General features: G+C 40.7%; 3 protein-coding genes across 4 annotated transcripts in view; 2 read left to right on the top strand and 1 right to left on the bottom strand.

Annotated features, from left to right (window-relative positions):
* Positions 1-14735, top strand: part of ALDH1L2 (aldehyde dehydrogenase 1 family member L2) — a 30348-nt gene extending 15613 nt beyond the window's left edge. The window contains exons 9-23 of one of the 2 annotated variants that reach the window (XM_068191028.1): positions 813-904; positions 1725-1872; positions 2160-2279; positions 3457-3584; positions 6057-6207; positions 6876-6946; positions 7050-7155; positions 7517-7604; positions 8038-8131; positions 8399-8495; positions 8975-9073; positions 9817-9982; positions 10534-10639; positions 11645-11844; positions 12765-14735. In XM_068191028.1, the coding sequence (XP_068047129.1) occupies positions 813-904; positions 1725-1872; positions 2160-2279; positions 3457-3584; positions 6057-6207; positions 6876-6946; positions 7050-7155; positions 7517-7604; positions 8038-8131; positions 8399-8495; positions 8975-9073; positions 9817-9982; positions 10534-10639; positions 11645-11844; positions 12765-12820 (1722 nt within the window). In that variant the 3' untranslated portion in view covers positions 12821-14735. Of the gene's footprint in view, positions 1-812; positions 905-1724; positions 1873-2159; positions 2280-3456; positions 3585-6056; positions 6208-6875; positions 6947-7049; positions 7156-7516; positions 7605-8037; positions 8132-8398; positions 8496-8974; positions 9074-9816; positions 9983-10533; positions 10640-11644; positions 12183-12764 lie in introns of those variants that run through there. The other variant, XM_068191027.1, reaches the window with a different exon arrangement.
* On the bottom strand, positions 14048-18457 carry NOPCHAP1 (NOP protein chaperone 1). The gene is made up of 4 exons (XM_068191030.1): positions 18322-18457; positions 17595-17681; positions 16413-16549; positions 14048-15253 (listed from the first exon to the last, which is right to left on the bottom strand). Exons 1-4 carry the CDS (start codon positions 18389-18391, stop codon positions 15068-15070), a joined length of 480 nt encoding a protein of 159 aa, XP_068047131.1. The 5' UTR covers positions 18392-18457; the 3' UTR covers positions 14048-15067.
* Positions 18458-21389: 2932 nt separating this feature from the next.
* Positions 21390-23944, top strand: part of SLC41A2 (solute carrier family 41 member 2) — a 42771-nt gene continuing 40216 nt past the window's right edge. Inside the window, exon 1 of the mRNA XM_068191029.1 lies at positions 21390-21519. The gene's annotated coding sequence lies outside the window, so the exon portion shown is untranslated. The remainder of the gene's footprint in view (positions 21520-23944) is intronic.

Raw genomic sequence — 23944 nt, 5'->3', positions numbered from 1 at the left:
CTCTCCTGAAATCCATCCCTCTGTAGTGTCAGGGGCTTAGCTGAAAGCCACATTTATCATTCAAGTTTTGTGCCAGAGCAAATGAATCATAGATGTCTTCCCTTGTGCTGACTCTGCTGCAGGGTTATTAACTTTTGGCACAGGCCAGGCAGCTTCATGTACTAATATTTTGAGCTGCTGATTCGAGATTACCTTGAACCTGCTTGCCAGCAACCTAAATGCTGCCTGGAGCTATTGAATGACTGAGAAAATGATGAAAAGAAGTATAAACTCCTCAGCTGATGACACTGCATGCTAACTGTGAAACTCAGTTATAATTAATTGAAATATTACATTACCAGCTATTGAACTGTTTATTTCTCCATCTCATGCATGCAGCTTAAACTACTTCTCAGCTTTGGCCAGGTGTCTGAAATGCCATCAATCCATTCATAAAGTGCCCCAGGCTGTCCTTGCCTATACTGATGACACATTCTGTAATGCAATGGGAACTTGTTATGTGGAGGATAAAAAAATCTTTTAAAGATGGGCCTGAAAAGTTTTAGCATTGCACCATTCAGGTTTCTTGCCTGATTGGGTAAAATTACCGTGGACAAAATACTATATTTTGATCATCTAATGATACTGAAAAATTTCTTGTCTGACATCATGTCTCTAGACAATTTAGACCCTCTTCAAATAACTTCATGTTTTAGAAACCTTTGAAATAATATGCTGTAGGCAGAGATACCATAGAAAATACAGTTTGATAAGTACTTTTTGCTATTAGAGGATTATTAATTATTGCCTCTGTTATTTTTCTGTATTATTAGGCTATTTGGAAGGGAATTTTAAGCAATGTTGCTGTGATTGAGGATTCCACAGACTTCTTCAAATCTGGAGCATCCTCTATGCATGTTGTCAGGTAGGAATACTCAAAATAAGAACATTGTAAAGCCAAAGTTAACGAAAAAAGTTGTCATGGTGCATTTAAATCAGTGGTGGTAAAAAAAATAATCCCTCTGTGTTTTCCAATACTCTTAATATTCCCTTTCTTATCTTGGAAACATGCACAGTTCTTCTCCCAAAGTTATGAGATATTGCTGTAATCCTGCTCTTTCTACTGAAGGAAAATTCCCCTTAACTTCAGGAACATCATGCCCCGGGGAGCATGGTGATGCTCAAACCTGTTTGCGTGCAGCCACAGGTATCTCCAGACCAGGGGACTGACTGGGAACCTGAGCAAAGACCTCCCCAGAGGGAAAGAGAAGCCTTTCACAGAAAGAATTGAGCCCATGCTTAAAGATGCACTGAGTTTGTCACGGCTTGGGTCACCTAGTTTGTCTTCTTTTTACAGCACAGACCGTAATATAAAACCAGAATTTTTAAACCAACTGATTATTGTGCTGATTGCCTATCAAGCTCAATGTCCTCCATATATTGGTTGGAGGAGTCCCAAATGCTATTTTCCAATGGCATATCAATATCTTCTAGTAATTGATTTTCAAAAGTTTTCCTGAGAGTATTCCAGAAGTGACATTTTCTTTTTCATAGTATCCATAATTAAACCAACAGATTTCAGCAAAATGCATCACTTCTGTGCCCTTGTCAGAGAAACACACACACATATTCATATGCATACAAACTGAGGACCAGTTTTGATCCCTTTTGCCCTTCTAATGATTCAATCATCTGGAGAATTCTTTCATTTTTAATTAAACTTACTCCTTCTTCAAAATCTTTAGGATGCTAGAAGAGATCAAACAGAAGCATTGTGGACTGCAGCTACAGAATGAAGATGTGTATATGGCCACTAAGTTTGCAGACTTTATTCAGATGGCTGTCAGAAAACTCAGAGGAGAAGACAAAGAAGAAGAGTTAGCCATTGATTATGTAAGGCCATTCATTTTGCACTTATTGCTTAGTCTTTCCAGGGTTTTAGGGGAGGGCACACAATGCATTTTATTAGACTGCTTGATGCAGTAGGAAAGCCAAGAACTACTTGGTTATACAAACTTCTGTATGTTTGTATTTGGTTTCCATTACATTTTACTTCTAACAGCCACATATACAGGCTAAAATGTGTCTGGATATTGGCTGCAGATATCAAAAGCTTGTTAAGCTACATTAAAATAATAGTTATTATAATTTTAAAATAATTTGGTTTTTATTTCACCTAGGTTTCAAAAAATGTGAACAACATGACTGTGAATATGCCATACCAATGTTTCATAAATGGGAAATTTATAGATGCTGATGATGGAAAAACATATGACACTATAAATCCAGCAGATGGATCAGTAAGTAACTTCTAAAGATGATCTATACCAGTTTATTTCATCGTTTTTGCCTATTAAAAATCTGAAACATTACCTGAATATTGCTAATTTTAAAACAATATACTAAATTAAACAACCTCTAGAAATAAGTTTCAATTTACTTCACATTTTGCATATTCTACAATTTTTCCATTTGAAATCAAGCTGCAAAGCTAAAATAACCTACTTCCACTTCCATTATTACATTGCTTTTCACACCCAGCTGAATATTTTACCTTGATTTCATTCTTGTTTAGCTTTGCAAACAGAAACTGCTGAGGTTTATTTGGTATAGAAGTGTTTCTTGTAGGATATTTGGTATTTCCTATCAGTAATCGGCTTCTTTTTTTTTTTTTACCTTTTTTTTTACCTTTTTTTTTAACTTTATTTTTTTTCTTTTTTATTACTTTTTACCTTAGGGTAATTTTAGTCTTATCCCTTTAAATTCCCAGTAAGAAAAATAACTTTTCAATAGGAAAATAGATACTGTTGCACTTTAGTCCTGAACTACCCAATATTGGTTGAACAAATCTTAACTGTGAATTATAAGTAAGAGAAATGATTCTGATGGCCATGTGGTTGCCATTTAATTCTGGAGTAAATGAAGTCTGCTGAAATCAATGACACAAATTTCGCTATCATCTGATACTTTTCCTGAAACTCATTATAGAATGGAATAAAAGTCATAACCATTCTGTGTTAGGATTTACAATGTGCGTATTTAGAACAAATCATCAAAAAATACTGTGTGTTTATGGTGGTTTATGATAACAGAAGCTCCATTCTTTAGAAATGGAACATGTTGGAGTTGTTTTAGCATATTTAGATATTTAGATTTTGATACCACATATGAAGACTTCCAGCTTTTGTAATACCACATTGGTTTTACATACAGAAAGAGAGGGTGAGATCCAGTGGGACAATGCACCTCGCTTTGAAAAGAAAAAGAAAGATTAAGGAATTTGAGTTCCTGCAGTGTACTCCAAATTCTGCCACCTCAGTTGTGTCTAAGCTTTTTGCAGCCTGGCTCACTCATGACAACTGCCACAGATGAGGATTAAGTATTTCCTTATACCCAGTCTAGAAGTTTGGGAGGAAGGAGTAACACTTTTCATCCCACTGTTTCTTTTGGAGCTAACACAACGCTACCTTTGCGCAGGTAATAGCCAGTGTATCTTCTGCCTCACTGGCTGATGTTGACAAGGCGGTGGCAGCAGCAAAGGAGGCATTTGAAAATGGTGAATGGGGGAGGATGAATGCAAGGGAAAGAGGGCGACTCATGTACAGGTATGTACAAGACAGCTTGCATTTGTTTCATTTCCTCAAATCTTGTTTTGTTTCTCTGAAGAATTGTTATGTACATTTTCTGAAGGTGATGGATGTTCATAATCCCACTGTCAGAGGATCCAGACTAGCCATCTTTTCACCCCCTGATTGATTTCAGTGTACCAGCCTCAGCTCTTAGCCTGCCAACCTTTCTCGTGTCAGAGAAGAATCTTGTGGTCTCTCATTGCTGCCATTCTTTCATTATTATTTATTAATGGAAGCAAAGAATTTGAGCAAAATGTATTTTAAATACTTGATATCTTCACTTAATCTATATGAGTTTCATTGGAAGGATTGAGAATTCCCTTGTAAATCCCCATCCTTCCATATAAGTGAGGCTAAGCTTTAAAAACTGTCTACCTGAGTTAGGTAGGCAGAGATTTGACCTTGCTAAGCCTGCCTGTATGTGCACTCCATACCGTAAATATACAGCTACATTGCCACTAATTTTGAAGTAGACTGAAACTGATGCTAGATTTTTCCAGAATCATATGCCAGCATCTGGCTAAAGATCCACTGTAGGAGATGTGTTACGGTCTGTAGAGGAAGAATTGTCCTGTGCAGGAATTCTCTAAGCTAATTCCAACATTTACCTGAGACACTTTTATCTCTTTTTTGTATCTATGTCACCATGTCTAGTTAATGCCAGGTTCTTATTTTTGGCTGTGTTGCTATTGGTTCAGAAGATAAGCAGAGGTTTTGTTGAATTAATGGTATTTTAATGGTGAGCTTTGATTCTTGAAGGGGTAGAGGTGATCTTAGAGAGATGCAGTGCTGACTAGATAGTGTGAGCGTGACACTGGAGGCAGCTAATAAAACCCCAAGTATTATAGATTCTCCATATGCAGTATGATGCTTCTCCCAGGCACAGGGAGAACACTGTCTTGCAAACTTCAGGTGACTAGAAGCATCAGAGCTCCCCTATAAAGAAAGTCTCTTTTGTGGACTATATGAAAAGCTTTCATTGCTTTTTCAGGTCTAAACATGCAAATGAATGAGCAGACATGAGTAAAGAAGCTAATTTTCAGGTTGTTACTCCTGAAAAAATGCCACGTTTTACAAGACACTGCAGGAATCTTAGCAAAAAAGAATGAAAGCAAAGCCAAAAAATTCTGCTTTTATTATAAAGTATGTGACCAGGCCGTGGAAAAAGGCCTGCAGGACCCTTACACAGTTAGTAGTCATCACAAGAGAAAATGGGCAAGTCAGAACTGAACATTAAATACACCTGGTCACTTACGTTTTTCACAAGTGTGCACATATTCAAAGCATGCATAAACTTGTGTTTAATTTGTATCAGGAATGTAGAGTGCTTGAGAGACCAAGTTAACTCTGACCTAAAGAGAAAATTTTAAGGTGTGAAAACTCCTGATCTGTTTTAGACTTGGAAGATTTGTAAGAATAGCTATATTAGGTATATGGAAAATACAGTTCCCCTACACTGGGTTGGTTATCCCTGGATTAAAAGCTTTGCCTAGGGAACTCATTCTCTAGGATAAAACACCAGAGTGTTTATGTTGCAAACCACTCTCAGTGGATAAAAGCTCTCTCTGGACCACCTTAACTGAAATAAGGCCCCTTCTTCTCTGGCCTGTGTTCAAATTGGAGATTTTGAGTGCTGAACCAAAGAGAATGTGTGTGCCATTAAAGCTCCTAGCCCTGCTGCTTTGTCTTAAAGAATCATTAATAGAAGATATTAAGCACACTTTAAATGGAACCTTCTCCTTTGTCTCTGACATGCCCAAATCTGTTCTCTTACACAACACTGCCAATGCCCTGAAGTGTAGCTGGGTCTCCAAGATACAGTTAAAACAGGTATTAAAGAACATTTTCCCACATCTCTGCAAATGCTTTAAATGGTCAGAATTTACATAATGGAAAAAATTCACAAGTTTCACACCCAGTTTTGAATACTCTTTACGGGATCAAAAATGCACTTTTCTTAAGCTCTTAAAATCACATGGGAGCATTGATTATATATCTGAGTACCAAATCACAGAAGGAAGCTGAAGAAAAACATTAATGAATGTGAGACAATGTGAAGAACTGAATGTGAAAATTCATTGATGCAAACATACCTGAACAGGGAACCACTAAACTAACAGTAGTGCCTAATAGTTACAGGGGTCAATCTGTACAGATGTATTTTGAGACACTATCATAGTTATTATCGACTTAGTAATACTTACTACAGTCTTACTTACACCTCTAGTGAGTTTGCACAGTTCATGTCTTCATTCAGTCTCTACTAAAGCCAGTGTGAAGACATTTGCAGAGTAATGGGCAATTGTTCAATCCTTTGCTGATATTAAGGAGCAGTGCCTCCACCTCCAAACTGAGTGGGAATGCTATTTTGATTGTGCTTCTTTGCCACACCTAATATAATTTTAGATGTAATTTCCTTCAATGTGGATTTTTAACATTTTTTTAAAGACTTGCAGACCTGATGGAAGAACACCAAGAAGAGTTAGCAACAATAGAGTCTATTGACTCTGGAGCTGTCTACACTTTAGCTCTGAAGACTCATATTGGAATGTCTGTGCAAACATTCAGATACTTTGCTGGATGGTGTGACAAAATTCAGGCAAGTGAATATGTAAAGGAAATGATCAATGGCAGTGCTTCTCTACACTTCTTTTTTGTTGTTATTCTCCTGAAACAGTGCCAAAAAGTAGGAAAAGGAGAGTAACTTTGGAATCAAAAACTAAAGCAAAATTAGAATTTTACCTAGAATGAGTCTCCCTGTCAATACAAAAGGATAGTCCACCTCCAGCTGGAGAATATGGATTTAGAATGTGGATCCAAATATTTAAGAAATCACCTGAGGCATGGGGCAGAATGTCACTGTGCCCATTATGCAGGTGAGTGCAGAGACTTGTGCTTTGCTGCTGACCAAGCCTGGTGAGTTTGCTTGATGGCACAGCATTTCCTCCAGTATCTTTAAGACCAATCAAGAATATCATCCAGCTTTTTTTTTTTTTTTTTTTGTTCATCAGACCCTCGTTTTATGTTCTCCCATATTTTATTTTTAATCTATGCTGTTATTTCACCCAGCTGACAATCAGGACTTGATTACAATATCCACAGTAGGAAATCATACAGCAGAAGCATCTGTGCCCCTTTCCTTGATGCAAAAATGCTTGTAGTTTTGAAGTCTACTGTGCAGCTTTCTGAAACATATTTACATGGCAAATATATTTGTCATAAAAATTATAAATCAGCATGAAGATTTGTCCCTCCTCTGTCTTTTAGGGTGCTACAATTCCAATTAACCAGGCCCGGCCAAACCATAATCTAACATTCACCAAGAAAGAGCCAATCGGGTGAGTATCGATTTTATTCTTAGTGACAGCCTTGACATGCAGAAAAGCCATTGAAAAGCTGCCATCAAATATGTAATCTTTCCCTGTTTGTCCCTACCTGAAGTGTCTGTGCAATTATTATCCCCTGGAATTACCCACTGATGATGCTTGCATGGAAGAGCGCAGCGTGCTTGGCTGCAGGCAACACCCTCGTACTCAAACCAGCTCAGGTAGGAGCAAAAAGAAATATACAGATGGCCCAGATGCTCCTGTTCAGGCAGAATGATTTAGGCAGTATAGCAGATTTCACCCATAGGTTGATCTGTCATAGGTTGACTGGTGTCGTATATTTGAAAATGTATTTAAAATAATACAAATTACCATGGTGATACAAAGTATTGTTTGACTCCAATTCTGCTCTGGTGCTAATCTCATTTTCAATAATTAATTTTCCATAAGAAGCCATCACTTCTAATTTGCCAATACTGTAAGAAGGTGAATACTGTATTAAAACCAAGATGTTTTGAATGTAAAAAGTATCATCATGCATTTGATTAAAACAGGAGACCTAATCTAAATCTTTCTACTTAGGTCACACCTCTGACTTCCTTGAAGTTTGCAGAACTCTCAGCTAAAGCTGGATTTCCTAAGGGTGTTATAAATATTCTGCCTGGTTCAGGTAAAACTTGAACTCATCATTTTTCTGGGAGAGGTCATGCTAAAACTAGTCAAGTTCTTCACCTTTTTAAAGATTATTACATAGACCTGTTCACAGGTACTAGGCTTGCATCTTTTCATGCAGCAATTTCACATGTTTCCAGAAGAGAATTGGAAAAATCTGGCTTTAGTTAGTGGCAGAAGCTGTCAGCCTACACCCTTTACAAGCTCACACAATTGACACAAACACTCTGGAAAAGAATATATTACAGAGAAACGTTCATTTGATTGTAAAGCTTAGTCATTGTCATAGTAATAAATCTGCAAATATAAATAGGGACGTGATACTGTATTTGATTTGTGGTGTAAGCTCCTTCTGTGTTACAGTGCTGCTGCTGGAATAGTAAAAATTGTCCATGTACCATCCAGTTACTCTGCTTTCCTCACCCTGGTAGGTGGCTTAGTGGGACAGCACCTCTCTGAACATCCAGATGTTCGCAAAGTTGGATTCACTGGTTCAACACCAACTGGTAAACAGATCATGAAGAGGTACTCTCAGCAGAAGAATCATAAATAAACCCTGCTTAGTCTGGTTCTGAAGTATTTTACTAGATATATTGTGCATGTAGCAGTAATGAAAAAGCATAGCTACACATGGTTGTTTACCACTATGTAGAATTCTATTAAGTCACTACTGGACAGTAGAGGTTTAACCATTTTCACTAGTTATAATTCAAAGGAAATAATGGAAAAATATATTAAAAATTGGTTTATATGACTATTTTGGGTTTATATGACTATTTTTATTTTTTACAGTGCAGCTGCTAACCTGAAGAAAGTTTCTCTAGAACTTGGTGGCAAATCACCATTGATCATATTCAGTGACTGTGAACTTGACAGAGCTGTAAAAATGGTAATGTTACCTTGAAGTAAAATTTGTTCAAAGCCTTTGTGGTACATCCTCACAGTACTGCAATATTCTTCTTGACTTGCCAAAAAAAATAGCAGGGATCCTTTGCATGAAAAACTTTGAGATCTGTTAGAAAACAGACTCAGATATTTCTTTATGCCAGCACAATTGAACTATTCATGCTGCCCCAAGAAATATACATTAGAAATTACAACAAAACAAGAATTGAGCTCCCTATTGCCACATAGCTTTTAGTTCATCAATTGATCAATCAATCAATCAATCAATCATCAGTCATAATAATTCACCTTCCCTACCAGCCAAATTGTGTTCAAAGTTCATAAATAAGATGTTGCATTGGTGATATCCTTTAACATAAAGCATTAAACTTCTGGGGTCACAAACACTGCATGCAACCTTAGGGAACAGAATGGAGACTGAACAAAATGCATATAAATATTTATGGTCTTTTTCCTGATCAGGGTATGGGAGCAGTATATTTCAACAAGGGAGAAAACTGCATTGCAGCTGGCAGGCTGTTTGTGGAAGAATCAATTCATGATGAGTTTGTTAGAAAAGTGGTAAGATATTCAAGGACTAAAGTTTAAGCTTATGTTTTACTGTGGCAGAAGGATATACTAGTTTTATAGACACTTGTGTTTCTTATTTTCAATTGCCTAATTTCTCATTATTGCTTATGATAGACAGTGCTGCTTTTCAGGAACCTCTTACATGGTTAAAAGGAAGCATTGAAGGGAGATATTTGCACCAGTAAGGCACAGATAAGTGACAGTAAAATAGATATTGTACCTTCAGTGATAATTCATATTTGACCAGAAAAATAAGATTACAAATAATTACTGAACTCAGGTCAATGTGATTGAAGAAGGCCTCTGTAAAGTCAAAAAAAGGAATATTGGAAGCATAGCTAGAATAATACAAAGGTCACTATTAAAAATGCAATTGTCACCATGCTGTGCCACTGGAGAATTCATTTATTTTGCTTAAGAACAGGAAAACACTGTCTTAAGTCCATTACCATTTACCATTTACCACTGGTAAAACTTAACATTTTGCATACCTATCTTAATAGCAGAAGAGAATACACACATGAACAAAGCATCAAAAACTTTCAGAAGTAATTAGAGAATATGAAACAAAAGACAAAGCCTCATTTTAAAAAGGGAGAATGATTATATCTAAGAATCCAGTATTTTCTTAGATTCAATCTTTATAACACCAAAAAATGCAGCATTCCAAATTTCTGGTCACTTTAACAATACTGCTGTGTTATGTAACTTCATTTTAATTGGGTAACCCATAGGTTGAAGAAATAAAAAAGATGAAAATTGGTGACCCACTTGACAGATCTACAGATCATGGTCCGCAAAATCACAAGGCACATTTGGAAAAGCTGCTGCAATACTGTGAAACTGGAGTCAAAGAAGGAGCCACTCTAGTGTACGGAGGAAGACAAGTACGTAGACCAGGTAAAATACTTTCCAGAGATATTTAGAACTTTTACACTATGCAAGAGCTGCCATGATTGTCTCAGCTGTATTTTGTGGAGTTGCAGTATCGTGGGACCAGGTAAGCCCATGAAACCACAGAGCTTTCAAATCTCCTATGATGAGAAGCTGTGCAAATGAAGTATGAGATCTTTATTTATATCTTACAATCTATCTTCTTGTTGGGTAGCAAGAAAAGCAGTGGCCTCTGTGACTTGCTGTAACCTTGTTCTCCTGCTGTCAGAGTACAGGGTCTTCCCCCCAGGAGTCACCTGGGCTGTGGCATGCAGACCTTCTGGCCTGGCAGGGAACAGTACATGTTGTCACTGATCAACACAGGCCATTCTTTTACCCTTTTGTCTGCAATTTCTCTTGAATTGCATGCATTTCCATTCATACTTCATTCATATCTATTTTCTGTTTCAAGTTGCAAGTTATTTATGACCTCAAAGCATGGGACAGAGATGACCTGGACAAGAGCAAACCCTTAAGCACTTTTACCATGCTCAAACACTGCTCTATCTTCTCTTTAGGTTTCTTCATGGAACCCACTGTATTCACAGATGTTGAAGACCATATGTATATTGCCCAGGAAGAATCCTTTGGTCCTGTCATGGTCATCTCTAAATTTAAAAATGGGTATGTTCTCCTCTGGTTACTGTTAGAGACTTGATTTTCCCATTTTCACCCTAAGTGAAGAAGTGACAGCTCACACAGCATTTTGTTAAATCTCCTTAGACCAATCTGAATACATGGTAGTATTCAGTGAGATGTTTTGGTGAAGTTTGTGTGGTAATTGCAACAGCTTGATCAAAGTATAAAATGTGTATTTTTCCCAGTGGAATTACTTATTTTTCCTGTTACAGAAGAATTCAGTGTTGTGTATTGTTGTAACACTGGCACATTACTGTTGCAAATGAAAATTCCACTGTATATTTTGTAAACTGTCATTTCTAATACCTTTCATTCCAAATCATAAAAATTATTTAACATACAGATAAGATTAAAACCCTACATAGAAACTTCACATAAATATTTCCTTCAGGTTTCATCTTCTGCAGTTTGATAATAAAGTTAAGAACCAGCCATGTAGATAACCCTTCACATTCATAAATTCTATAGTCTTAAGGGACTGCATTGAATTTTTTAAAGTTTTAAAGTACTATTGATTTTTTGAAGCTGTATGGAGATAAGATGCAGATGGAAAACAGTACTCTGGAAATGGTTTGAAAAGTTGTGTCTTGATAGCAGTTTAAATTCCAGCTTTTATTCTGCATTAACTTGTAAAGCTGGGCAAAATTTTAGCAAACTGATTCATCATCTGCTGCCATGCTCTGCTTTACAGGCATTTTTGTATTGCTCTAATTCCAAAGTTGTACAGTAGCAGCAATTCCCGTGGCATTTCTCAGCATATTAACCTTTGAAAAGTGAGGTTATGAGCTTCATAAGTTTGAAGCAAGGGCCTGAATTGCTGTGGATCTGTCAGATTGACACACAGATTTGTCCTTAATAAGTCATCTATAAAAAAGCTCACTGGAGAAGAAAGGCCACGTGAAAAGTTGCTTCAATGACACTGAAGGTGGAAGGTTGCTAACACTTATTTATTTTACCTAGTTGCAATTAAATAATTTCTTTCCCCCACAGGGATGTCGATGGAGTATTGCGACGGGCAAATGCCACAGAATACGGCTTAGCTTCAGGAGTTTTCACAAAAGACATAAACAAAGCTCTCTACATCAGTGAAAAGCTGGAAGCTGGGACAGTTTTTATTAACACTTACAACAAAACTGATGTGGCAGCGCCATTTGGTGGATTTAAGCTGTCTGGCTTTGGGAAAGATTTAGGTAAGTTGTCTCCTTCCCTCATTTCTTGTCTCAGAGTCCTAATCAATGAAAGAATTACAATACAGTAACCCAATTCCTCTCCTTCCCTAAATATTCCCACTTCAATACCTCCCATTCAGCCTTTCCTGTACATTTGCTAAATAACACAGAATATTCCTCTCCAACTGCTCTGAGAGCAGACAAATAAATTACAGCTTTTCCAGAGCTCTGTACAGGCTACAAAAGGCTGTCAAATAACAATGGTATTGGCCAAAATATTCTTTCCCTCAGAGAGAATGCTAATTTAGGTTTCTCCTCTAAGTAAGAGACTGGGAAACTTTTTTATACCTTAAAATATCCCCAGAATTTGCCAACAGCCACAGAAAAAGATGCATTAAAAATATTTTCTTTTCAAAACAACTTTTTAGAAAAGTGAATTCCACTCTGTCAAAGAAGCTTCACAAGTCTTGGCAGATCAAGCTTCCTGACAGAGAAAAAAAAAAGGAAAACTAAATTTCTTTCACACAACAGATTTTTGCTTTTGCAATCTCCAAAGACATTTCCTGAAACCAAAATGAGTGATGATGTCAGGGAAAAAATGATTACTGATTTTTCACACAGCTTCTCTACCTATGACCTTTAATAGAGGAGAAGCAAAGTTCATAAATTCAGCTGTGAGCCCCCAGTGGCCATCTAAAGACTGCTGCTGCTCTGGGAGTAGCTGCTTGTTAAATTCCAGTTCCTTTTTCTTCCACATCTGTTGGGTCTGGCCTCTTGTCAAACCAGGTCTGTAAATCACAGTGGGAAGGCAATTAGTTTACATTGTTCCATAAGGACTCAAATATTGGCTACAGTGTTTCAAATTTTTTCTTGATAATTGTTACAGTCTAACAAAATTCATTTAGCTGCTGTTCTAACAGGTGAATATTGTGCTTGTACAGGTGAAGAAGCTCTTCATGAATATCTCAGAACCAAAACCATCACTGTGGAATATTAAAGTAACAGCTTCACTTGGGAAGCAGACTTTCAGCAGAGTTTGAATCTTGATGACTACACAAAGCACTCGATACCACACCTAGGATATGCTGTCTGCAGTGCTACAACCAAAACCAAAACTAAGTAAAATACTCAGTCCATGGATAAGTTTCTATAAATTAGGTCCAGATTTTAGTCTGACAGACAATGGCTTTTGGAAATCACCCTGAAGTTATTTAAATTATGTAGCAGCAACAGTTGGCAGCACAATTTCCTCCCATCCTCCCCCCACCAAAACCCCCCAAAAATATGGTCCAGTTTGGTTTTTTTTTAATAGAACTGAAGAATAAGTTCTCACACACCTCCTTCCCATTTCTGTGACATAATGTTTACATGATCATTTTAAATCCTTAGTCATTAGGCTTCCAAAGTTGAACTAAAATATACTGATTATGCCATTTTTGCTATAAACCAGTTCAGGTTTTATGGTAGCATTTAAACACTCTGCTCTGGTGACTTTTCAGCAGTACAGAAAACCTTTGTGCCATAAGAAGTAAATCAATGCAAGGAAGTGCACTTACTATGATCTTTGTATAGTACATACAGAGTTCAGTATTGGTGTTAAACTATGCATATCAAGCTAAAGTTACTGAAAATATTTTCTACTTTTTTGTTGATACGGAATGTGTGATCTGCCTGCAATTTGAAAGGTGGTTACATTAATGGATTAAAATCACATTTTGTGTCTGTGCACATGGACTGTAATCACTGTTTCATACTGTATGATTATTACTATGTATTTCACACTTTTGTGTTCTTTTTAATCTCTGGGAAAATCCCTTGTTAAATGACCAAGGTCAGATGTTGGCTTTCAAAATTTTTCAGTTTGGAAGAAATTTTCTATAGATTGAGACCTTATTTAACTAAGCTTGTTAAGACTCCTTGCTCTCAGAATGCAAAAACTCCCAAAGCTTCTTTATCTGTGGGCTGCTGTTAAAGGCAGCAGTCTGATTCTTTGATCCTCATCCTTCCCCTTCACTAAAATATTCCATGGTTTAATCAGTAAATCATATCTCCATCTTATATTTAAGCCACATTGTAAAAGAAAGACTAGAATCCTTGTTATTTCTTACCACAAATACTACAGAAACAGGTATTAAAACTAGAACTTTAGGTACAGGTTTCAAAATAAAGTCTAGAAATAACTGCAGGTTTCAAGCCATGACATTAAGTTTAATATTTGAGCAAATACACTATAGAAAATTTTATTTTAATGGTGTAGAAAATACAAAGTTCCTTTAAGAAACAATGACATCCAGGAGCATGACAGATACTTCTGAAATGCAAACTGATCTGTGAAGTAAAGGTAATAGCCCAAACCATTGTACTTGATTGATCGATAAATGGGACACACTTTCACTGATTCTGGCTTCACAACTGTGTCAAGCCAACTTAAGTACTGGCCAGCTGAAAATTCACCTTTTCATCCTTCTGTCAGTGACAGTTAACAAAAGGGAAATTGGAAACGTGGCAGGGAATTTGGGGGATGAAACGTGTAGCTTAAAGCCATCATAACCCCCCCAGAGGCAGCCTTGATCCTTTGAGTATGGAGGGTGTTTGCACCACAGCCACAAAGGTTTCCCACAGGAGCCTGTAAGCTCCCCGTGCTGCTGTGGAGCCCAGTGCAGGCACACAGGGTAAGTACTGTAACCCTGTGCTGAACTCTGCTCATGGCTGTCCTTACCCAGGCTGGCTCAGCTAGAAACGAGCTCAGCCACGGCTCTGGTGTCCAGCATGAATGCAATGCAGACATACCTCTGGGGTACTGAAAGATCATGTTTAATAGTGAAGAGAGTGTACATAACACTTCACAGGACATGAAATATGAAAACAAAGCTTTTTTCCTGGTTAACTCTTTCTTGCCCTTGAAGCAAAAACTTCTATCTTCCTATAAAAAACAGTCTTCAACAAAGCAACAGAACAAGAATGTTTAACTTTTAAGTGCCCCTTAACTCTAGCTGTTTTCTTGGTGTAAACTGCTCTGAAGTCCATTTTCCTGTTATTTGATGAATCGAACATAATTCTTCAGAAATCCAGCCTTCCCCAGCCATGAGTGGATCCTGAATTCTCCACCATATAAACTATACCATTTCACAGGATCCTGAGAGATGCTACACTGGGAAATGAAGTGGTTTTAAGGGACGACTCTTCAAAGTGAGAAAACACGATTTGGTTGGTTTGGGGGTTTTTAAAGTAAAATAAAATGGATTTACTCATTTGCTTTGCTGTCCAAAATTTCTATTTTGCCCTTTTCTCCTTTTTGTTTAGGAAACTTAATGTTGTCTACTGTCACTTCATCAGTTACAGAATCATCTTCATCAGATTCCGAGTCATCTTCTGAAGTCAGCAACTCTTCATCTGTATCAGAATCACTCAGTTCAACTACAGCCACATTCTGAAAAAAAAAAAATCTTGGTTAGCACATTATATATACTACATATATATATATACACACACACACACTACAGCACTTCTATCACTGGAGTAAAACAAGGTGAACACATTAAACAGCCTGCTACCATAAGAAAATCACAACCACAATAAAAAAGACTTTTGGGGTTTCCTAGGATTTTACAAATAACATTAAGAGATTCCTAAATATTACTGGCCTATAGGAAATCTAGGGCCATATTCATATCACTTTCAAAGAAAGAATTGAGTCAATAGCTGAACTCATTATCTAAATCAGGTATTTAAACTGACAAGCAGCAGGCATCAAAACTACTTTTTAGGAAAAAAATTCAAATTAAATAATTTAGTGTATAAGGGCTCATGACAAACACATGTAGATATATATATATAAAAATATAGTTTTTATCTTATAATGTAGTAGTATTCAGGGCACCACAACTAGTCTAAAATAACAAGCAGTTTAAACCACCAGGATATTTTTTGAAGAGATCTCATATATCCACAAACAGAGCCATAATTTTTGAGGTCTGCTTAGCCAGAAGGAATTTGGCTGGGTCATGCACATATATCACCTTCAAAATAAAGTTTTCTTATATAAGCATGTGGCTGCAGCACTTCAGTTAAAACCAGAAATAAAATATTAATGTGACTGCAAATAAATAGACAAATACCAGAAACAAAGGATCACAACAACACTAACAACTCTTCTAAACCCAAGATCTAGTCATTCCTAAAAATACCAACAGAGCAGAGCTGAAAGCCAGTTATTACTCTTACTCTAAAGCCTTCTGTTATGCCTTATATTGTCCAGTTTCTACACATAATCACCTAGGAGACATTTAAAATACAATTTGTGACTTCTGATTCAGAGTTGTAGATTCAACAGCATGTCTTATTCCATTCTTAAACTACTTTATCCCCAGTGATTAAATTCTGCAAGTATGAAAACCAGGATGTAAATTTCAACCAAATAAACATGTTTATTATATCTCTATTTTATAATTAAAAGATCAAAGACTATGGTAAAGACTTCACAGAAAATGGTAAAGACTTCACTTTATCTATCATATTACTCATTCTAAGATCAGAGTTATTTTAATCCCATCTACATTTATGTTAAAATAATAAAGAAACATACTTACCATTTCTATAACTTTTTCTGTTTCACTGTCTAGATGTTCAATATCAAACTGATGAGCAGGTGCTGTTACCATTTTTCTTTTGAGCTCATCATTTGCCTGGGCCATCTGTGGTAAAAAGCTCTGAACTCGGTCCAAAACTGAAAAGAAACAATTATCACATATATATATATATATATATGTGTGTGTGTGTGTATATATATATATATGTGTGTGTGTGTGTGTGTGTGTGTGTGTATATATAAACTCAAAGAGATGCTCATTAGTGTTCACATTTATATCTCAGATATGAGCCTTTATAACAGATTCCATTTCAACTGTAATTTCCAGCTGTCTGCAATAATTAAGTATAGACTGAGACTGGAGGTCTCAAAGAAGATGGAAAAATTGGTTGTAGCAGATGCCGTGATAGACCAATGCAAGGTCAACATAATTAACAAAAGAAACTCTGAGATTAAGATGGTGGGAGAAAGATGGAAGCTCCAGGCTGAAGTATGAAGCACTCATCCTCTACAGCTTAGTGGGACTTCACAAGAGTAATCAACGGAATTAGGAGATTCACGCTCATAACCCTTCCATGGAGGAAGACAACATTTTCACCTCCAGAATTTCTTCAGATAAACTGCTCCACACATGCAGATGAGCCAAACATAGTTTTCTTTCTTTAAGAAGCAGTACTGTTTCAGGTGAGCTCCACAAAAGCCTAACAAGTATAAGCTATTTTTGAAACACTGTCATCTGTGTAGAGACTTTCATCCAACAAAGAATATGATGTAACAATGTTTTTAAATTTCAGCTCAATCACAAAACATAAAATAAAATAATTTGACAGGAGTCCTTTTTAAATTACATGCTTTTATACAACAAATATATCATACTGAGAAATTACTTCTAAAAAAGAGATAAGAAGACCAAACTACAACTCCACACTGGGAAAGAACCATCTGTCCCTAAAACTTAAGAGCTGTAATGCCTAGCATTGCAATATCTAATTTTGCAGCAGCAGCATTTACAGGACTCACCAGTGGGACGTGGAACTGTAAAGGGAGATGGACCTACCACCTGTAGAAACTGAACCCAAAAGCTTCTCTCTTTACCTTGTAAAGGAAAGCACCGAAGCAAAAGTTGTGTCACAAATGTTACCTACTACTCGACACACTTCAGGGACAACTCCTCCTTACTTACCATTGCTCCTTGGCACCTTAACCGTCTGTAAAGTTGTGGCCTTCTTGCTGCTGCATTTTGAATTAATCAGCAAAATGTCTTCCAGCCCTGCAAACGAGCAAACGAGTATTGAACTGCTTAAGCCGACAAGCTCTCTGTAATTGCCATCTGCTTTCACTGCTCTTGGAGAAAAACTGGGCTGCACAGGCCAGGGGTCTCACCCTGCAGGTCACCTCTCACACACTCCTCGAGTTTCAGCTAAAGTTCCTTAAGCTGTTTCTGAGACAAAGTTTGATTAAGCTAAAGTTAAAACGCATTAAAAAAACAACCTCTAATTCCCCTCTGCAAGGCTCCGTGGGGTGGGAGCGGAGGCGTGTCAGTCGCACCGATTTAAATCCCGGTGCCAATGACTCCGCTAACTGTGGGCAGCAGCAGCGCCGGAAAACCCAGACGATGCCAGGGTTCTGCATTAATTATTGTCATTATCCCGATGACCGGAGCCATCCGCCCGGTATCATTAATTAAGGGGCAGCGCTCCGTCTTTCTGCCTTTCTGCCTTTGGTCTCACACAAACGTCGGTACGTGATTTTCCCCGCTTACTGACCCCGCGTTACCCCTCCCCGGGAGGGCAGCTCTTCAGTACACGCGGGATGCAATCACCAGCGGTCACCGGCGGCACGGCGAGCCCCACCCTCGGGCTCCTGGCCGAGCCGAGCCCCCGCTGGCTGCGGGCCGGTGCCGGACTCACCTGGCCGGGGCCGCACGTCCAGCAGCTCCCGGGCCGCCGCCGGCCCCGCCGCGCCGCCGGGCCCCGCCATGCGCCCGGCCGCGCGGAAGTGGAGCGGCCCGCGCGCTCGGCGGCGGCGCGCCCCCTGGCGGGCGGGAGGAGCAGCGCGCGCCACAGCGGGGACCGATCGCGGCGGGGACGCCGATGGTCGTGAGACGGATGAACCTCCGGAAACACGGCGAGGGCAAAGGCACGGGGGGCAGCGGTGTCCTGGCGGGCCTCTGGAAGGGCACTGCCAGCAGGTCGAGGTTGGTGGTCCTGCCCCTCTGCTCAGCGCTGGTGAGGCACATCTGGAGGGCCGTGGCCAGTTCTGCGCTCCTCAGCACACGAGGGACGTGGAGCTCCTGGAGCGGGTCCAGCGGAGGCAGCAAGGATGATTAAGGAACTGAAGCATCTCTTTAAGAGGAAAGGCCGAGGCAGCTGGAGGCCTCGAGAAGAGAAGCTGAGAGGAGGTTTCGTCAATGTACGTACGTGTGTAAAGGGAGAGTGACAAGAGGATGGAGCCAGGCTCTTCTTAGTGGTACCAAGCAAGAGGACAAGAGGCAAGAGGCAGAAACTGATGCACAGCAAGTTCCACCTGAACATGAGGAAGACCTTCTTTACTGTGCAGGTGACCAGACACTAGAACACGTTGCTCAGAGACATTGTGGAGTCTCCCATACTAGAGATATTCAGAAACTGTTTGGACACAATTCTGTGCAAAGCGCTCAAGAACAACGCTGCTTAAACAGGGAGGTTGGACCAGATGATACACTATGGTCCCTTCCAACCTGACTGATTCTGTGATTTGGCACAAAAAGTCCATCTCATCACCATGAAGAGCCTGTGGAACCAATATGCCAGCAGGTAATATCACCTGAATGCCTGCCAGTAGCTGCTTGTCTCTCAAAACTCTCCCATTTTCATTATCAGAATTTGATAAATGAACCTAAAATTAAATATCAGAGCTTGAGGGAGTTTTAATCATCCTTTAGAAAACAAACTTACACAACCACCAAGTTCAACTGACACTGGCTAGTCTGTTATTCAGGATTTCTTCTGCAGTTTCTGTCCTTTCATATCTAGACAGTGTGGAAACTGCAAAACCAAAACTTAATGGTTTATAAGAAACAAGATAGGAAGTCCAAGATGAAAATGAGAATAAATAGTAATCAGGTACGTGGTGTTTATATGCCCTCATTGCAAAGAACAAAGGAAAAAACACAACCACCCAGATTCCAGTATCTTGGAATTAATATGAATAAGAAACAAACCTCTGCAAAGCCTCAAGCAAGAGACCACCCTGCTGTTTTCCTGAAAGACTGTCCCAAACAAGTGTCCTCTGCCAATTCCCCAGCCCACCCACAGTGCCAGGTGATATCCACTGAATTTGCTACCTGCACCTTTCTTCCCAGCTGCACTCCAGAATTTCCATTTCCAGAAAAATCCCATTGCTAGCTCTAATGACTGAAAAATCTTGAGGGCTGAAGATTTTTGCCCTGGGCCTCAAAAGTGAGTCTTTCTGAATTTGAACACAACCCAAAATAACAGTGTGTAAACCTCAAACAATATATTTCATCCATGGGTATTGTGTGATTTCCATGGAGGGTGGGGCATAACGCTGTCAAGGAACCTGTAGTAGGGAGTGATGAAGAGATTGCCCAAGATAACCAGACAAGCAATTAGAAAAGCCAGAAACAGCACCCTCAGGTGCTATTCCCAAACCTCAGGTTTACAGTCTCACCTGCTGGCAGATGTGATCTTTATCTGATTTGTAGGGTAGCCCAGCTAAGTATCCATGCTGTGTAACACCTGAGCTCACACAGGCCATGGATATATAGGGTTGCTACTAGGGCAGGGAAGCTCCAGTATCTGCAGCCCAAATGCCCAGTAAATACAGTCTTGAGACAGCTGAATTATTAGCTCCAAGGTTTGGGCTGCTTCATTCATTTAAGGAGTATTAAGTGAGTGCTCAAGCTGATCCTGTATGTTTCACTCTCATAGTGCAGAATGTTTTGGCCCCAGTCCTGCAAATACATTTCCCCACCGCAGCTAGTTCCAGTTTATGGCAGACACTTGGTGACTTGCCTGTGCTGTCTTTTTTTCTCTCTGTAGACAGAAAAAGGCATGCTGTGGGCTTGGCTGCTGTCACCATCATTAAATCTTCTCTTTTCATCCTCTTTCTTCCTTTCTTCCCTTTCACCTTCCAGTTAAGGCATCCTCACCACTCCAAAGTGTCGAGCAACAATTGAAGAATAATACTAGTACTGATAATAAATGCACAAATTTATCTGGTTTGACTGTTTCAATGTATTAATATAAAGTGTTAATATTAAGTGTTTTACAAAACAGGAGTCCAGCGAGGCCTTGGCTCCATGCTTATTTAAACAAAGGCAACTGATGTCAAGGGAGGAACTCGCAGACTTACATGCTGTTTGCAGGGTGTACAGTCCAGTTGGGCAAGAACAAGGATATTCCAACTGACCCAAACACTTTACAAAGTTGGATTCCTGAGGAAGCTGCTTTTTGCCAACTGACAGGAAAGAGCGACAGCGTCCTGGTAGCTGGCAGTCAGGAGTCAGTACAAAACGGCGACTCCTAAGCTACGGCCAAGAAAGCTTCTGCGAGTAGAAGCAAAGGCACCGCCACCGCCGGCGCTGCCCGGGGAGCGCCCTGGCGCCCCGCTGCCCAGCGCTTTGTTTCCCGGGCTGCGGGGCACCAGCCGGGCCCCTGCGGGGGCAGCGAGGCGGGGATGCAGCTTTGCCCCCGCCACCGCCGAGGGGCTGGCAGGGCGCCGCGGGAAGGGGACGCCGGCGGGTCTCGCAGCGCGGGCAGCGGGTGTCGGGCAGCGGGAGCTCGGCCCGGGGACCAGGCTGGGAGTGACCACGGGCACGTTGCTCCCCATCCCGTCCCGTCCCGTCCCGTCCCAGGGGCGGCGCGGGGCGGCGGCGCTCGGCTCCTCCCTCCCCCGCCCAGCGGCGGCTCGGAGCGGCCGGTGGCGGCGGCGGCGGCGGCTCTGCGCATCACGGGCCACATCATCGCGGGGGCCGCCCGCTTCCGCGCCTGCCCAGTGGCGGCGGCGCTCACCTAGCGCCGAGCTGTCACCGCCGCCGGCTGCTCCCGCCCCGCCGCAGCGATGGAGCGCGACCCCGCCGCGCTGCCGGCACCGCTCTCGCCCAGGTGAGGGGAGGGCGCGGCCCGAGGGGGCGGCGCGGGGAGCGAGGGCAGCGGGGCCGGGGGGCCGGGGACCTGCCGCCCCGGGCCGGGGGAGGCGGCGGGGAACGTGGGCGGGAAAGTTTCCTGGCCAGTGGCGGAGCCCTCCGAGCGCCACGCCGGCCCGCCCCGATGCCGGGGTGCCCAGGGCGCCCGGGGCTGGGGGGCACTCGGTGCCGCCCGCCTCCCGCCACGGCCGGCGCTCCCGGGTGCCTCGGGGCTCGCCCTCCCCGTGCTGCGGGCCCCGACGCTCCCGCAGCCTCTCCCCGGCGCCGGCCGGGCCGGTGTCCTGCGCCCGGAGCGCGGATGCTGCCGCGCGTTTGGCCGCCCTAGCCCCGGTACCCTGCGCTCCTCAGAGCCCCGCAGCGCCTTTCATCATGTGCGCGTAATTATGCACTGCTCCAGGTAGCTGGGACAATGAGCCTTTTCTTCGGTTTCTCTGTGTCTGCACAAGACCTGCCCAACATTCCCAGTAGCCCCTATTCCTTGGCACTCTTTACACCCGTATGTGCAGGCAGTTCTCTTCCCATCTTTGCACCCATAAAAAAGTGCCAGATGGTCACCGCAGATGCATTGCTAGACAAGCATGGAACCTCTACCTGAACAGCACGTGTACAGACTTCAACGACCATGTCTTTTTTGTTTACAAACGTTTATTAATGTGTAGTTAAGCATAATTAACGTGTGATGGCACATTTATTCTCTTTCCATACTTTTCTGCCAAAACATAGGAGCATTTGTGATTTATTCTACTTTACTTTCTACTCTCTCGTTAATTCTCAGTTAACTTCAGGTTGTAGCTGTCTATTTCTCTAGTTTCACTGAATGTTATAATTTCTGCTTCACCTGGCCCCTTGTCCAGAATATAGTTGAGTGTCTTCACTCACATTTGAATCTAGGTTATAGACCACGCTACATTATGTGGATCATATAAAATAAAATAATTGTTTAATCTTTAGGAAGAGTCCTGGCAATGTTTAGAATACATGCCTAGTTATCTTCACTTTACCAGTTTAGTAATGTGAGTAAAAAGATGAGAGCAGATAGGATGACCTGTTTTGGCATCATCCCTATATCTACTGCCCTAAAGAGATTGTGAAACCGGATCCACAAATACTGCAGTATGCCTGGTAGATACTTCAGGAGGAAAAATAACAGTGTATCATTTTCTTTTCAAATACCTCTATGATATTATCCACCAAAGCAATAGGAAGTCTGTATCCTAGTGCCTGAGTTCATAAGTAATTCATCTCTCCTTGATGGTGACAGTAGAGACCTGTAATCAGGATCCCAAAGAGTAGTTAGGATTCATCCTGGTAAGTACTTACTCATTACTTAATCTAGAGGACTCTATTAACTCTTACATTTCATACTTTCCCACCTGCTTTTGATGGACTGAAGGATGTGATTTGCCTGGTATTTTTCATGCTGGTATTCCATTTGGGTCATTTTACAACCAACCACATTTCACAGCCTTGCTGCTGTGTCTTGACTCTGTTTTGGTCTTTTCTAGATGAGTTTCCTTAAAAGTGCAGAGTCAAACCAAGTCTTTTTCTCACAGCTGCTTTTCTCTTCCTTGGGGCCAAAATCGAAAGCTGCTGTGTTCAGGAAGTGGAATGCAGCAGTCTCAAACTTGTTTGAAAACTGAGCCTGAGGGTGGCAGGTCTTTCAGTGCATTACTGTCAAGAAGGGATCTGGAGGTTCTTTAGTCTGTTTTTCTCCTCTTGTTATTTGTTTCTTTTGCTGTTAATTTAACCAGCAACTGCCATACAATAAACACAGTGTTAACCAGTTTACTGCATAATGCTTAAAAATGGTATGTAATGATCTTATATCTGCCTCGCATGCAACATTTGTTAATTTTCAGCATGTTTTACAGCCTTTTCCACTCTACACTCAATATCTGGTATAAGTAATCTCTGCCCAGTGTACCACATTGGTTTCTGGATTCTTTGGAATGGTTGATACAGCTGGTTTACTCTCTGTAGTTCTGAGGTGATATGATGAAGCATTCCCTTTCTACTGATATGCCCACTACACTGGCATAAATGATTAGCCATGGCTGTGATAAGGGTGTCAGTGTGATACTGACACCTGTTTGTATACACAACAAATCACCTGTATTCTGAACTTAAAGAATGCCACCAAAACCTCATTTTTCCAACTTTACAGAATCTCAGAATTGCTGAAGTCAGAAGGAATCTTGGGAAATTTTCTATTCAGCCACATCTGCTTGGTGTAAGGTCAAGAAGAACACGTTGCTTGGGGCCATGTCTAGTTTGGTTTCAAATATCACCAAGGATGGAGTCTCCAGAACTTGTTTGAACCAGTGTTCAGCCACTGTCATGGTAAAAACCCCCAGCTTTTTCTTATGTTCAAATGCCATTCCCAA

The sequence above is a fragment of the Anomalospiza imberbis genome, chromosome 5, assembly GCF_031753505.1.
Source record: "Anomalospiza imberbis isolate Cuckoo-Finch-1a 21T00152 chromosome 5, ASM3175350v1, whole genome shotgun sequence".
Taxonomy (NCBI): domain Eukaryota; kingdom Metazoa; phylum Chordata; class Aves; order Passeriformes; family Viduidae; genus Anomalospiza; species Anomalospiza imberbis.
This window is presented reverse-complemented; position numbering and strand designations above follow the sequence as displayed.